The sequence below is a fragment of the Trachypithecus francoisi genome, unplaced genomic scaffold (assembly GCF_009764315.1).
Source record: "Trachypithecus francoisi isolate TF-2019V2 unplaced genomic scaffold, Tfra_2.0 Lachesis_group5, whole genome shotgun sequence".
Lineage (NCBI taxonomy): Eukaryota > Metazoa > Chordata > Mammalia > Primates > Cercopithecidae > Trachypithecus > Trachypithecus francoisi.
In genome coordinates, this window is record NW_022681470.1 from 10,927,372 (window position 1) to 10,944,194 (window position 16,823).

A 16,823-nucleotide genomic window follows, 5' to 3' on the forward strand; every position below is an offset into this window, starting at 1 on the left:
GGATTTGGGACACCCAACCTATGTCTTCTTTTAATTTTCTATGACATGTTTAACGGCTGCATGGTACTTTTAATCATTTCTAGATGTTTTACAGATTTTCTTTAACATGGAATTTGACACTTTTCTAGCACCTCCTTCCTCTTCCATTGTATCAAGGATCTGCTGCAGTGAGCCAAGATTGCGCCACTGCACTCCAGCCTGGGCAACAGGGCGAGACTCCACCTCAAAACAATAAATAAATAAACAAACAACAAAAAAGTCTCTAGCAGAGAAATTTCTTTCATATGTCATTGTCATTCAATTGTTCATCAAATATCACTGAGTGCCTACTATGCATTAGCACTGTGCACTGATGATACAATGGTGAATAATATAGACATGATTTCTGTCACCGGGAGCTTATATCCAATTGAGGGAGTAAACCACCCCCGCTGACCAAAATGGAGCAAATTAAATGATCAACTGTGACATGTGTTAAGGAGAAACAAAGTACACACTGACATATATCTACCGCCATAGCAACCTTTAAAATATTCACGATTTGTCGTGTTATTGGGGCATCAGATTCTTCTCAACCACGCTAGTTAAGACTTCCTTTTTTGGAATTTGGAGTTTGAAACTCACCATATTTTTCTGCGGCTGCTAGAAAGAATGAAATTAATGTGGGCCCCGACTCTACCAACTGGTGTGGTATAAATGACTGTGTGTCGCTCTTAGCCTCAGTTTTATTTTCCTATCCACATTTTTTCTATGGCCTGATGCCAGTGACACGTTTTTATACACTCATGTTGCATATGATTTGGAAAACTCCCTTAAGTCCTTTATGAACTTTAGTGGGAGTTTAAATTATCCATTCACATACATATACATCTATCATAGGCAATTAATATAAATGATAAACTACTGAGACAAGGTGTTATGTTGGTTTTCGATGATACCATGCCAAAATGTTAAATTATAATGTTAAAGCTCCATGCTAAGTAGAGACACAACGTTTTCCTTCACAAACAAGAATTCTTTCCCAAATGTTATGTTTGTTTTGGTTGTTCGGTATTTTCTTAAAAAACATCATCAGATGAAAAATTATGATAAAACTCTTCTCACAAAAAAAGAATAAAATTAAAATCAAACTGAACCATCTCAAGAGTACATTATGAAAGATATCTAATTACTTCATGTAAAAATATGTAAATACATATTTAATACATAAAAAGAATTAACTAGCCAGATTAATTTTTCTTTGTTTTTCTTTTGTTTTAAAACATCTTTGATAAGCTGTAATTTACATGCTATGCAATTTACCTACTTAAAATACATAATTTAATAGTTTTTGTATATTCATGGAGTTGCGTAATGATAACTACAAATTGAGTTTAGAACATTTTTATCCCCCCAAAGGAATTTAGTACCCATTAGCAGTCCTGTTCTGCTCCTAGCCCTAAGTAACCACTAATCTACTTTCCGTTTCTAAAGATCTGCCTATTATGGACTTTTCAATTAAATAAAATCCCACACGAGTAGGATTCTTTCACTTAATATACTTTCATGACTGGTTTCTTTCACTTAATATAATGTCTTCGAAGTTCTTGCATTTTGTAGCATGTATCAGTACTTCCATCATTTTTAATGCCAAATAATATTATATGGATATATCACAGTTTGTTTATTGATTCATAAGTTGGTATACATTTGGGGTTCCTTTTACTATTATTCATAATGCTTCTATGAATATTCATGTACAAGTTTTTGTGTGGACATATTTTAATTTCTCTTGGATATATATGAGGAGTAGAAATGCTAGATCACATGGTAATGCTATAATTTTATTTTTTGAGGAACTGACAAACTGTTTTCCAAAGCATAGGTTAAATTTTGAAGATATTAAAATCAAAAATGCGAAGAACATCTAAAGATATAAAAATGGACCTGGCTTCAATAATTATTTTCAGATTAAAGACTTAAAACATACAAATATGTTTGTGCATTACTTTCATGACGTGTTTTTACTCAGTTTGTGACTGAACATTTCAATGGCATTTTGGGAGGGAAATCTTGGCCCAAAACTTAGAAACTGAGCTCCTTATTGATAAGAAGTACTGCTTAAATGAAATTTCTGCAATCTAATTGGCTATCACATGGAAAAACAGAAAATCATAAACAAAGCTATCTTTGAGTATTTATTATACTTTATGTTACTATTATTACTGCATATACTAGAATGCATATAAACTTGTTTCCAAGGCACTCACAGTATTTCCCCAATTTTCTTTCATTAATATCTCTTGGGATCAGTTTTTTACATCTATAAAATGAAGGGTTGAACATAGGAATCATAAGGGATTCCTATGATTCCATCTCTAATAGCTCACAATTCTCTACTACAGTACTCTACCAAGTCATAAGTTGGATTGCAGTTGCACTTGTCTAATTTTTATTTGCTGTTGTCATTATAAGCAACACAAGAATGAATGAAGAAACCGTCATGTGGTACCTTCAACTGCAGAATAATTTTTTTCAGTAACAATGTGGTTGAGAAATAAATGTAAACTTGGAATATGCAGAATAATGACTCCATTGCCAAAAGACTTGAGACCTTCGTAAATTTCATTTTGTTTCTTTAGAACCACTCCCGCCCCGCACCACTACCAGAAGCCCCGGGCAGCAGGCTAATCCCAAGTGTCCCAATCAGAATGTCACGGATTCATGGGGCTGACCTGTTTTCCTCAGGGATATGAAGAGACATGAACTGCAGAGGATCCAAACACTGCACCAACCAGCCTTGGCGTTCACTTATTCGAGACACATCTACCTTCAAAAACTGGTTGGGCATTCTGCTCCACAGGACGTGTGACAGGAACTGCACGTGGAGGCGCGGGGGGCACTGCGGCACGGGGTTCTTGTGCTCACTCTTGAATAATCCCGCCGAGAGAGGCATCACATTCTAGGGGATGAGGAGGCAGAAAAAGAATGAATTTAGAGCATCCCTTGGGGTTCACAGAGTAATGACTAGAATTCTGCACAGGACAGAGGCAGGGAAAGTAAGATAACCCTATGAGTCAAGCAAAGTCAACACAAGAAATCATAGAAATTGGGTTGAAAAGTTTCTGAAAGGACAAACCAGGACATATATTGTGAGAGAAAATATCTATACCTTCAGGGCAGTCAAACAGGTTTCGGGATGTGGCTTTCCCATACACTGAATGGCACAGAGAGAAGGCCAAGCACAACCAAGCATACTCATATATCCTTTGTATTTCTTTACCAGGCTGGGACCTCAGGGAAAGCCAGCAAGTCTTTAGGGACTTTCAGGGCCAAACCCCCTGAATGACAGATAGTTCACATCCCCCTGGCTCTCTCTCTCTCAAAATCTGTTGTCTGTCACCCAACTCGTCCTTCAAACACTTCCTGTAGCCAGAAGTATTCCAGATAAAGCTCAACAGATAAACCTGACTACCAACCAAGAAAACAGAATATGATAGGCATTAACAAACATATTTATTTCTCCTCCACCTCCAATGTCATCGTCAGCCATCCTTAATTCCGTCCGTTGGGTGTCAAAGAAAGAGAGTTCTCTTCTTTGCCAAAAGCTTCTTCATTTATCTATGATCTTAACCATACCGATGCCTGCCTCTTATGGAATTTTATCTCATATTTCTGCATTACCTTCTATCTCTCCTTCTCCTCTAGAGCCCCCACAATTGCACGCTCTAGACTGTTTCATTCTCATACTGCTTTCCTATTGCCCTCTAACAATAGCGGGGGGAAATGTCAAGTACTGGTTTAAATACTGATGATACATTAATGAATAAAACTAACCAAACCCCTGCCCTCAAATCGTTTCCATTTCTCTCACTAAAAGTATGAAATAAAATCAATAAGTAAATTAAATGAATTAAATGGTATTTTAGAGGAGATGTCATAGGGCTGAGAGTTTGGGGAACAGAAAGCCAGAATAGAGGAACCAGAATGCAGGGCAGCAATTTTAAACGGGGCTGTCAGAATGGGTGTCATTGAGAAAGTGACATTTAAAGAAAGACTGGGCTTGGCACGGTGGCTCATGCCTGTAATCCCAGCACTTTGGGAGGCCTAGGGAGGTAGATCATTTGAGGTCAGGAGTCCAAGACCAACCTGGCCCACATGGTAAAACCCGGCCTCTGCTAAAAATACAAAAATTCACCTGTAAAAAATATAAAAATGGTGGCATGTTCCTGTAGTCCCAGCTACTCAGGAGGCTGAGGTGGGAGAATTGCTTGAACCTGAGAGGCGGAGGTTGCAGTGAGCTGACATTGTCGCTGCACTTCAGCGAGGGTGACAAGTGAGACTCTGTCAGAAAGAAAGAAAAGGGAAGAGGAAGCGGGTAAGGGGGAAAGGGAGGGAGGGAGAAGGAAGGGAGGGTGGGAGGGAGGGGGAGAAAGGGAAGAAAGAAAAGGAAAAGAAAAGAAAAAAGGAAAAGAAAAGAAAAAAGGAAAGGATAGGAAAGGAAAGGAAAGGAAAGGAAGGAGGAAGGAAGGAAGGAAGGAAGGAAGGAAGGAAGGAAGGAAGGAAGGAAGGGCGAGCAGTCTAGTTCAGTCTGGACTAGACTGGACAATTTGTGATAGCTATTACTCATCCAATGGAAATGTCAGTAGAGGTCAATAGATGATTGAATATATCAGTCAGGCTTCTGAGAAACTACCACTCTTTGTCCAATTTTGTTAAAAAAAATAAAGGTCATCTGAACTTGCTGCCTCCTTTCTCTCATTTCCAATCTTGAATTCACTGTCACATGGCTCCTGTCATCATTTTTTAATATAATAATTGAGACAAGGTCTCCCTCTGTTGTCCAGGTTGGAGTGCTTCTTCTCCGCCTAGAATGACCTCTCCTAATAAATGTACCCCAAGAGCCCCTATTTTACAGTTAGTAATCAAACTAAATGGTACCTCTTCTTTGAGCTTTATCTGATCCAACCCATGCAACTGAGTTGTTCTTTCATTTATATTACTGGAGTATTCCATACAAACCACCATTTTAGGTGGCATGGTTTCAGGTCTTTAAGTCCATTCATTAGCTCACCTATGAGTTCAATGATTACTGCAATGTGTATAATCTGGCAATTTTTCGTTTTCTATAGACCTTTTATTGAATAGGCCTTTTATTGAATAATATACATATGATAACTAAAGAGAAACACTTTTTAAATATTATGTTACCCTTGTGACCTCAGATTCAAGCATGGCTATCTTTTCTTGAGAGAATGATTTATTTGATTCATATCAGTACTAATATACTGAATTCATTTCAGAATAAATACTATGTCCTAATAGAAAATAAAACAAATATAACACTAGGAACGAGTTTTATTACCTTTATTCTTCCCAACTCAAACTGGAAAACATTGGGACTTGTAGCTTGTGCAAAAACCGCAGGAAATAATTTTGTACTCGGCTCCACCTGAAATACACAAATGAGTTTAGTAATGTTAGTAACGAAAGAAGACAAGGGAAAAATAATTTCTTTATAACAACAAAGGAATACTTTACAGAAGGAACCCAGAGATTTTCCTTTCTTGCATATTGATTGATGTGCTCCTTCAAAAATTACAGTATTTCATTACTATGTGAACACTGCTGAGGGAACACACTGTGTTTACTCTGAAGGGTTTATGGCACTGCCATTACTTAATGGAAGTAAACATACATAATTAATTCAGTGTTTTCCATTTTCTTTTAATTTCTAATTTACTGTTTTTTAATTGACACACTGTACATATTTAATGGAGTGCAATATGATGTTTTGATACGTGCATACATTGTGTAATGATCAAATCAGGGTAATTAGCATGTCTATCACCTTGAACACTTTTCATTTCTTTGTGATGAGAACATACAAAATCCTCTCTTCTAGCTATTTTGAGATATACAATACCTGAGGGTTGACTATAGTCACCCTACTGTCCAATAGGACACCAGCACTTATTCTTCCTTTCTAATGTTAACTCTATATCCGTTGGATATCCACTCCCTCTCCCCCACTTTCCCCTACCCTTCCCAGTATCTGATAACCACTATTCTATTCGCTACTTCCATGAGATTAACTTTTTTTGATTCTACATATGAGTGGGCAATGCAGTATTTTTCTATGTCTGGCTTATTTCACTTAACACAATATCCTCCAGGTTCACCCATATTGGAGTGAATGACAGGTTCTCATTATTTTTTATGATCAAATAGCATTCCATTGTGTATATATAGCACATTTTCTTCACTTACTCATCCATTGATGGGGACTTAGGCTGATTCCCTATCTTGGCTATTGTGAATAGTGCTGTGATAATTATAGGAGTACAGATATCCCTTCCACATACCGATTTCATTTCCTTGGGATATATACCCAGTATGGGGAATTCTGGATCATATGGTAGTTCTATTTTTAATTTTTTGAGGAACCTCCATACTGTTTTTCATAATGGCTATATTCATTTACATTCCCACCAACAGTATATGGGTTTCCCTCTTCCTCAACATCCTTGCCAACGCTTATTATCTTTTCTCTTTTTGATAATAGCCATTTTAACTGGAATAAGGAAATATTGTGGTTTTGATTTGCACTTTGCTGATGATTAGTGATGTTGAACATGTTTTCATATGCCTGTTGGCCATTTGAAATGTCTTCTTTTGAGAAATGTTTACAAAGGTCTTTTGCCCCCTTTTAAATCAGATTGTTTGTTTTTACTATTGTTTGTGTTCCTTATATATTCTGGATATAGATCCCTTATCAGATGTATACTTTGCAAATATTTTGTACCATTCTGCAGGTTGTTTTTTCACTCCATTGTTTCCTTGGCTGTGCAGAGGATTTTTAGTTTGATATAATCCCACTTGTCTATTTTTGCTTTTGTTGCCTGTGCTTTTGAGGTCTTGTCCAAAAAATTCTTACCCAGTCCAATATCATGAAGTGTTTCCTCCACGTTTTCTTCCAGTAGTTTCATAGTTTCAGGTCTTACATTAAGTCTTTAATCCACTTTGAGTTGATTTTTGTATATGGTGAAAAACAGGGGTCCAGTTTCATTCTGCATGTGGATATTCAAATTTCCCAGTACCATTTATTGAAGAAACTGTCTTTTCCCTCATGTATATTCTTGGCACCTTTGTTGAAAATTAGTTGGATAGATGGGTTTGTTTCTGGGCTCTTGGTTCTGTTTTATTGGTCTATATGTCTGTTTTGGTTACTATAGTTTTGTAGCATAGTTTCAAGTCACGTAGTGTTTTGGTTACTATGGCTTTGTATATTTTAAACTCAGGTAGTGTGATGTTTCCAGCTTTATTCCTTTTGCTCAAGATTGCTTTGGCTACTTGGGGTCTTCTGTGATTTCATAAGAAATTTAGAATTATTTTTTCTATTTCTATAATAGAATAATAATGTCATTGGTATTCTGATAGTGACTTTACTGAATCTGTAGATTACTTTTTGTGCTATGGACATTTTAATAATATTAATTCTTCCAATCCATCCAATCCAACAGCATGAGATATCTTTCCATTTATTTCTGTCCTCTTAAATGTATTTCACAAATGTTTTACAGATTTCAGTGTAGAGTTCTTACACCTCCTTTGTTAAATGTGTTCCTAGATAACTGATTTTTTTTTTTTTTTTTTTTTTTGAGATGGTGTCTCGCTCTGTCACCCAGGCTGGAGCTCAGCCCACTGCAGCCTCTGACGCCCAGGTTCAAGTGATTCTCCCGCCTCAGCCTCCCCAGTAGCTGGGATTACAGGTGCCTGCCACCATGCCCAGTTAATTTTTTTGTATTTTTAGTAGAGATGGGGTTTTGTCATTTTGGCCAGGCTGGTCTAGAACTCCTGACCTCAGATGATCCACCCGCCTCAGCCTCCCAAAGTGCTAGGATTACAGGCGTGAGTCACTGCACCCAGCCGATAACTGATTTTTAAAGCTATTGTAAATGAGATTGTATCTTGATTTTTTTTCTCAGAGCATTCACTACTAGTGTAAAGAAATACCGATTTTTGTATACTGATTTTGTATCCTGCAAATTTACTGAATGTATTAGTTTTAACAGTTTTTTAGTAAACTTTTAAAGGTATTTTTATATATAAGATCATGTCATCTACACACTGAGACAATTTGATGACTTTTTTTCCAATATGGATGCCTTTTATTTCTTTTTCTTGCTGATTTCTCCAGCTAGGACTTCTAGTAATATGTTGAACAGAAGTGGTGAAAGTGGGCATCTTTGTCTTGTTCCAGACTCTAGAAAAAAAGCTTTCAACTTTTCCCCCATTTAGTCCTAGGCTTTTCTTTAATGGATACTTTTCATTACTGATACAATTTCTTCACTCACTATTAATCTGCTCAGATTTTCTATTTCTTCGTAAATCAGTCTTGGTAGGTTGTATACATCTAGGAATGTATCCATTTCTTCTGGGTTATCCAATTTGTTGGCATATGATTTTTCATAATGTTTTCTCATTATCCTTCATATTTCTGTGGTATAGGTTGTAATGTCTTCTTTTCAATGCTGATTTTATTTATTTGAGTCATCTCTTTCTTTCTTCGTCTAAAGGTTTATTGATTTTGTCTTTTCCAAAAACCAACTCTTCGTATCATTGATCTTTTGTATTGTTTAGTCTGTTTCATTATTGTTCCAATTTTTATTATTTATTTATTTCTATTAATTTGAGGTTTAGTTTGTTCTTGTATTTGTGGTTTTTGGAGGTGCAATATTAGGTGGTTTATTTTTTACTTTTTAAATGTAGGCATTTAATACTGTAAACTTCCCTCTTAGAACTGCTTCTGGTGTATCCCATAACTTTTGGTATGTTGTGTTCCCATTTTTGTTTGTCTCAAGAAAATTTTAAATTTCTTTTTTAATTTCTTCATTTGCCCACTGGTTATTCAGGGGCATGTTGTTTAATATCTATTTTGTAAAGTATTTGTAAGGTTTCCTCAGTTCCTCTCATTATTTATTTCTAGTTTTACACTAGTGTGACCAGAAAACATATACAATATCATCTTAAATTTTTAAAGATTTGTTTTGTGGCCTAACATATGATCTATCCTGGAGAAAGTCCCACGAGCAGTTGAGAATACTGTGTATTCTTCAGCTATACAGCTGTTGCCTAGAATGTTCTGTAAATGTCTAGTATGTCCCTTTGGTCTAGAGTGCAGTTTAAATCTGCTGCTTCCTTGCTGAATTTCTGTCTGGATCATCTGCTATTGCTGAAATTGGGGTGTTGAACTCCCCTACTATTGTTGTGTTGAAGCCTCTCTCTCCCTTTAGATAAAACATACTTCATATATTTTGATGCTCCAGTGTTGAATGCACATAAATACACAATTGTTATATCCTCTTAATTGATCCTTTGTTTTTATTAAATAATGACCTTCTTTGTCTCTTTTTTACTCTTTTTTAATTAAGTCTATTTTATCTAATATAAGTGTGACTACGTCTTTTCACTCTCAGTTTCCATTTGCATTGAATATCTTTTTCCATCCCTTCACTTTAAGGCTATGTCTGTCCTTACAGGTGAAGTGAATCTCTCGTGGGCAGCATATAGCTGAGTCTTGCTTTTTATCCACGCAGTCACTCTATATATTCTAATTAGGCAATTTAATCCATTTACATTCAAGGTTATTATTGATAGGTAAGGAATTATTCCTGACATTTTGTTCATGTTTTCTAGATCCTTCATTTCTTTCTTTCTCTCTTGCTTACCTTTGTGGTTTGGTAGCTTTTTGTGGTGCTATGCTTTGATATCTTTCCATTTCTCATTAGTGTGACTGCTGCAATTTTTTCTTTGTGGTTACTATGAAACTAAGATAAACAATATTGTAATTATAATAGACTATCTTAAGCTGGTAACTTTGGTCACATAAAAACACTCTGGACTGGCTGGGTGCAGTGGCTTATGCTTGTAATCCCAGCACTTTGGGAGGCCAACGTGGGTGGATCATGAGGTCGGGAGATCGAGACCATGCTGGCCAACATCATGAAACCCCACCTCTACTAAAAATACAAAAATTACCTGGGTGTGGTGGTGCATGCCTGTAATCCCAGCTATTTGGGAGGCTGAGGCATGAGAATTGCTTGAACCCCGGAGGCAGAGGTTGCAATGAGCTGAGATCGCGCATTGCACTCCAGCCTAGTGACAGAGCAAGACTCTGTCTCAAAAAAAAAAAAATACTCTGGACTTTTACCCTCCCCTCACAACTTATATTTCTGTTGACTTAATTTACATCTCTCTATATTGTGTGTTCCTTAACAACCACTTGTAGCTGCAGTTACTTTGGACAATTTTGACTTTTAACCTTCATACTAGGGTACCAGAGTTTTGAAAGATTTGGCATAGCACCATTTCAGTACTGCAGCATTCTGAGTGTGATTTAAAATTTACTTCTACGAATGGGTTGTATACTTTTACATGTTTTCATGGTAGTAATTATCATCCTTTTGCTTCCTGCCATAGCACTGCCTTAGGTACTTCTTCTAAAGCATGTCCAGAGATGGTGAATTCATTCTGCTTTTGCTTATCTGTGGAGTACTCTATTTTTTCTTCATTTCTGAAGGATAGCTTTGCTAGACATAGTATTCTTGGCTGGCAGTTGTTCTTTCAGTGCATTGAATATACCATCTCATTTCCCTAGCCTTCAAGGTTTCTGCTGAGAAACTTGCTGATAGTCAAATGGAAATCCAAGTATATACGACTTGGTGCTATATTCTCTCACTGCTCTTAGAATTCTCTCTTTTTCTTTGCCATTTGACAGTTTGCTTATAATGTGCCTTGGAAAGGACCTTTCTGGGTTGTGTCTCTTCGGATCCTTTGAGCTTTCTGGATCTGGATGTTCATACCTTCCCAAAGATGTGGAAAGTTATTAGTCATTATTTTGTTAGACGTTTTCTGTGCCTTTCTCCGTTGCTCAGTGGCATCCCATAAGTTCTGTAGGCTTTCTTCCTTCTTTCTTATTTCTTTTTCTCCCTCTGGATGGTTTATTTCAAACGACCTGTCTTCAAGTTCACAAAATCTTTCTTATGCTTGATCTAGTCCGTTGTTGAAACCCTCAGTTGTGTATTTTATTTCATTTATTGAATTCTTGAGTTACAAGATTTCTGTTTAGTTCTTTTCTACTATATATGTTTCTTTGTTAAATTTCTCATTCAGATCATGAATTGGTTTCCTGATCTTGTTGAAGTATCTGCATTGTATTGTATCTCACTGAGTTCCCTTACAATCATTATTTTGAATTTCTTTTCAGGCATTTTGTAAATTTATTTTGGGGACGGGGATCTGCTACTAGAGAATTATTGTGTTCCTTTGAAGGAGTCATGTTTTCTTCCATTCACATGTTTTTCATGTTCCTTTGATATCTGCTCATCTGGTAAAATAGTAGCCTCTTCCAATTTTACGAAGTAGCTTTTGTAGGAAAATAGTTTTTCCTGTAGATGGGTTCTAGGGTATCGGTTGGGTAGAATACACTGGTTTTGGATCTGGGTGGATGCACTAATGTAGTATCTGTGCAGATTCTTCAGATGTAATTTATGTCAGCAGCATCGGCAAGTGCCTCAGTGGCCTAGCTACAGGCATTTGTGGTGGTGATTGTGCAGCTTTGTTGGGATAAGGCCACCAAGGTGGTTCTGAGGTCACAGGAGTGCAGTGGCTGGGACAGCTACGGGGAGGGCTTGCTGGGGGCAGGTCTGCTTGGCTGGCTTTCAAACCAGGGGCACATGTACATGTGTCTATTTTACTTTTTGATCTTACAAACTGTGTTTTCCTTTAATGGGGAAAAAAGTCTTCCTCCCTAGAAGCCTGATACCATCACTGACCACGTACCTGATAGTATGTGCTCAGTTCCTTGCCATTGGCAATGAACGTGAGCAGCCCGCTGGCAGCATCCACCACACAGCCGATCTCCAGTCCATTATTGTTGCGTCCTTGCCCGGGGCTCATGCTCTCACCCGCACATACCATATAGCAGTTGCTGCGTTTGATGCTGAATTTCAAAAGAACATTTTTATCTTTGTACAACCACAGATAAAAGAGAAAGCAGGTATATCTTGCAAACTAACTAAATTATGCTGCGCAAGCAACAAGCTCATGCTGTAATGGGAGAGGTGCACAATGGGCCCGATTCTGTGATTCTGAGCAAAACTCCATTGACTGCAGTGGACGTTCTGAATCAGGTCTTATACGTCTCTACATTTCACACCTAATGAAGACAGGTCAACAATTTGGAACCAAGTAAGAACTGACCTGCACCTTCTCTCCAAAAACTCAAACCAAACTAGACCTTTTTTCTGGGTTCAAAAAAGTTTAACTATTTAAAAATCATCCAAATTTGTAATTTTCATCTCATGGATTTTTTTTTTTTTTAGTTTTTTTTTTAAATTTTTTTTTTTCACAACTTGTTCTGAAATGAGAAGCATTTGTTTCCAAACACTGTCAAAGTCCTCAGGCAAATTCCACATAAGCCTTCAGCGATTTGATATATTTAAAATTTGGCTAAAATTTTGCCCCTTTCTGGACAATTCCCAGTGATCTGAGAGACAGACTTAACTAGAATATGCAAACAAACAAACAAACAAAAAAAACCCAGTGATGTTAACCACAAATGCCACCTGATTTTCACCTTCTCTACAACTTTTACTAGAGATGGTAACAAAGTTAAGTATTTGAGCCTTATCAGCATTCTCTTTCTCTGCCACTATACAGTAAACATATTAACAAAACTAGCGAAAAAGGCTAAAGGCAGGCAAGCAGAAGGAAAAGAACAAAAAGGCTGGGATAAATCCGTTTTTGAGTAATCAAATGTAGGCTGCATTTCTTCACACAATGTATGTAAAATCCAATGACCCTTCCCTATCTTCCATTTTCTCCAACAAAATCATCTTTCAGTTATCCCATCCCTATATTGAGTTATTTAGTTACATGGCTGCCATCCCTGCAAATTAAGTGTGGCCCCCAAAGAATATTCCTGGAGACACGTGGTTTTTTTGTCCCATACTTATGTAAAGAGCTCTTCATTAGAGATTTTTGCTGGGCCCCCATTGCAAATGCTAAGTCCATTATGCTTCATATGTTACAACCCGAGGGCAGGAAAATGAGTTTCCCAAAAAATGATGGTGCAAGTATAGAAGAAAAGCAATGTTATAAAGGACTCTTTCTGAGACCTGTCACAGCAGATCAGAGAGGATGCATGGGCACAAATAGTAGAAGCCAATGGTCAGATCTTCTCTTGTCTTATTCTGCAAGGAAGATAGCCTTCTTCACTTTTTTGAAGGTTTGGTTTGAGTTTGGTTTGTTTTACAAATGAAAAAAGATGGCACAGAAAGTGTAACTGACTTACCCAAAGCCACACAGCGAGTCAATGGCAAAGCTGAGGAAAGAACCCACTTCTCCTCAGTCTGAGTTCAAATGCGTCCACCTGGTCTAAACTACCAGCCCACATTGTCTTCACAGTTTTCTCCCCACCACGTAGCCAGTTTCCAAAATATAGATCAAGTCATTGGTTAAAAGCCTCACATTCACCCATCTCTCATCTCTAAAACAAAGGCTAAGTATTGGTAACCCAAGCTGTCAGTCATGTTACCTGAAGGAATATATGATCATTACCCCAAAAGACTGCACTGGTCTTACTGTACAATGCTTGCACGTTTAATACATTTAGATTCCTTACTTGTTTGTATGAGTAACAAAAACGACATTGACATTAATGCCTTGATTATATTGTTCCTACAAATAGAAATATCTTGGTCATAAAATACAAAGAAAAGGAACAGCTAGGTTCACCAATATGTTTTTCACATGTCATTCTTGTAAAAAATTGAGGAACACCAACCTTTCATGCACTTTTCCTTTTTCATCTCCTAGAGTAACTGTTACTGTGCGAACTCTGTCCAAGTCAAAGCCTGTGTCATACTGATGGAAATCTGATGTAATCCAGCCCACCCAGACATTAGCAGGTTCTTGTCCAGGAAAGATTCTCACTGAGTAATAGTACTGTGAAGATAGCAAAACCAAATATCGGCAAAGTAAAACAAAACAAAACAAAACTTGGATTTGCAATCCTAACTGTGTCTAACTCTGTGAATGACTTAAGAATTCACTTCTTGGTTTAAAACTGTTTGGGTGAATGAAAATATTGTAGGCACAAAGGACTAACACTACAAACTAAGAGATGTCTTTTATCAAAGATCCTGAATTAAATCAGAAATAACAGGAAAGAGAAAAGACGCGATCTGAGCAAACATGCTAAATGATTTAAGTCTTTTTATGCTGGTGAGCATGTGTGTGTGTGTGTGTGCGCTACATGTGTGTAATATACACACATATATACGTGCACATATATACAGTATATGTATGTAATAAAATCATGACTCCATTAAGCATAGGGAAGCTTCAAATTCTTCAAGCTTATACATGTATACAAATCTATGCTTTTTTTTTTTTTTTTTTTTGAGATAGGCTCTCACTTTGTCACCCAGGCTGGCGTGTAGTGGTGTGATCTCAGCTTACTGAAGCCTCTGCCTCCTGGGTTCAAGAGATTCCCTTGCCTCAGTCTCCCAAGTAGCCGGGACTACAGGTGTGCACAACCACACCCAGTTAATCTTTATATTTTAAGTAAAGTCAGGGTTTCACCATGTTAGCCAGGCTGTTCTCAAACTCCTCACCTCAGGTGATCCACTTGCCTTGGCCTCCCAAAGTGCTGGGATTATAGGCATGAGTCAGTGCACCTGGCCAATGTTAGGGTTTTTATACTTGTCACCCACCTTTTTGCACATTCTTGGCCTTTCCTTTCTCTGACATAAAACATTTTGACATTTTAAAGTCACTTTTTTTTTTTTTTTTTTTGAGATGGAGTCTCACTCTGTCGCCCAGGCTGCAGTGCAGTGACACTGTGTCAGCTCACTGCAACCTCCATCTTCTGGGTTCAAGCAATTCTCCTGCCTCAGCCTCCCTAGTAGCTGGGATTACAGGCACCCACCACCACACTCCCCTAATTTTTATATTTTTAATAGAGACAGGGTTTCACCATGCTAGCCAGGCTGGTCTCAAACGCCTGACCTCAGGTGATCCATCCGCCTCAGCCTCCCAAAGTACTGGGATTACAGGCTTGAGCCACTGTGCCCAGCCTAAACTCATTTTGAAATAGTTCAGAACATGTGAACATCAAACTAAAATATGGGAGCACTCTACAATGAACACAACTAAATATTTTTTCAATGTAGCATTTTAGGAGAAGTAGCCTTGAGAATTTAAAATGGAAGAGAGCAAAGCTTGACCTCTCACAAATTATGACAATTGATCTTCCTTTAGACAATTCAGTAAGATGAAGAAAGTAGTTGAAAAATTCAAGGGCAACTTAAAATTTTGTCAAGAAATAGAATAGCAAAATTAAGATTACGCATGCCATTAAAAATATTTTTCCTAAAATAGTTCTTTTACTGCATAATATCTATCATAATACATAAACTTTTTTCAAACTTTTGGTCCCCAAAATATATCCAAAAACAGAAACAGACATTTTAAAAATAATATTACTAAGTATGATGAATCAGTATGTGTTATTTGAGATGTAAAGCATAATGAGTGACAATGAGTGACAAAATAGAAATAAATGACAAAAGCTGCAACCTCATACCGTGGACGTTTGCATCAAGAAATCATAGTCATCCCGATCATCAGCAAGGACATCTTCAGTGAGTCTTGCAGAATGGCTTGTGCTATAATCTGGCTTTGTTCTTCTAAGCAAAAATCTGAAATATTTTAGAGGACTAACAATAAGCAACATTAAAATGTTCTGTCTACTTCAAATATGAGCATATAATCAATTGAGTTGCCTTAAACCTGGGCGACTTTGCTCCCTGGGGGACATCTGGGAATATCTGGAGATATATGTTTTTGGTTCTCACAGTGTGGGGGATGGAGTGCTACTGGCATCTAGTGGGTGGAGGTCAGGATGCTGCTCAGCATCCTTCAATGTCCAAGTTGTTTCCTCAACAAAGAATTGTCTGGCCTAAACTGTCGATAGTGCTGAGACTGAGAAAATCTGATTTAGTATAAGAAAAGATGTTAAAATAACTTGCTGCCTTTATCATAAAAAAATACTATTTGGAGAAAATACTCTGCAAGTTTCAGGCAAGAATGTAAACATAGACATCTTAAAAAATAACTATTGAGATAGATAGCATCTATGCTAACAAATTAGATGACTAACAGGTTGCTTAATTTTTCCTTATAGAATCCTTCGCACAAAGAGGAGGGGGAGGGGGAGGAAGAGGAGGGGAGGAAAAACCTTACACTAGGAGACCCTTTACTCTGGACTGTAACCCTCCTCACTTAACTACAAACTTAAAATCACAGTGTATAAAATAGTAACCTTTGTTTCAGACGAGAGGGCTTTTCCTGGGCATAATCTTTGTGGTTATTAAACTCTGGTTTGGTAGCTTCTTTGTCTTTGTCAACACGATCGGGCACTAGATGGCCATGAGCTGTCTTCATCAGAACTTCAAAGTCAGAATCAGCATCATAATCTTCCAAATCATTCTTGGGCCCAAAAAGGCCAGCCCCAGGGAGCCCTCCAGCCACAGTCTTGGAGAAGACCTCCGCGCACTCGATCGGCATGCTCAGGCGATAGAACATGATATCAGTGTGGCTGTTCTGAGAACCAAAAGACTTCTGAGTGACCTTTAAACATGGGGAACTGTCTATGGTGCCGTCTATTCTGGTCACCTAGCAAATGAAGAAGCAATAGTTCACATTCCAATCACCGTTGTCGATTTCCTGATTCTAAAGATGCCTAAGGCACATCACGTTTGCAGAATCCCAAATCA

General features: G+C 37.5%; 1 protein-coding gene across 8 annotated transcripts in view; it reads right to left on the reverse strand.

The window, feature by feature from the left end:
• Positions 1 to 16,823, reverse strand: part of RYR2 (ryanodine receptor 2) — an 805,689-nt gene that overhangs the window by 222,741 nt on the left and 566,125 nt on the right. For all 8 annotated transcript variants that reach the window (XM_033200167.1, XM_033200166.1, XM_033200162.1 and 5 more), the window contains exons 31-36: positions 16,370 to 16,722; positions 15,632 to 15,746; positions 13,829 to 13,989; positions 11,824 to 11,983; positions 5,345 to 5,431; positions 2,715 to 2,941 (exon numbers count right to left, since the gene is read on the reverse strand). In XM_033200167.1, the coding sequence (XP_033056058.1) occupies positions 2,715 to 2,941; positions 5,345 to 5,431; positions 11,824 to 11,983; positions 13,829 to 13,989; positions 15,632 to 15,746; positions 16,370 to 16,722 (1,103 nt within the window). The remainder of the gene's footprint in view (positions 1 to 2,714; positions 2,942 to 5,344; positions 5,432 to 11,823; positions 11,984 to 13,828; positions 13,990 to 15,631; positions 15,747 to 16,369; positions 16,723 to 16,823) is intronic.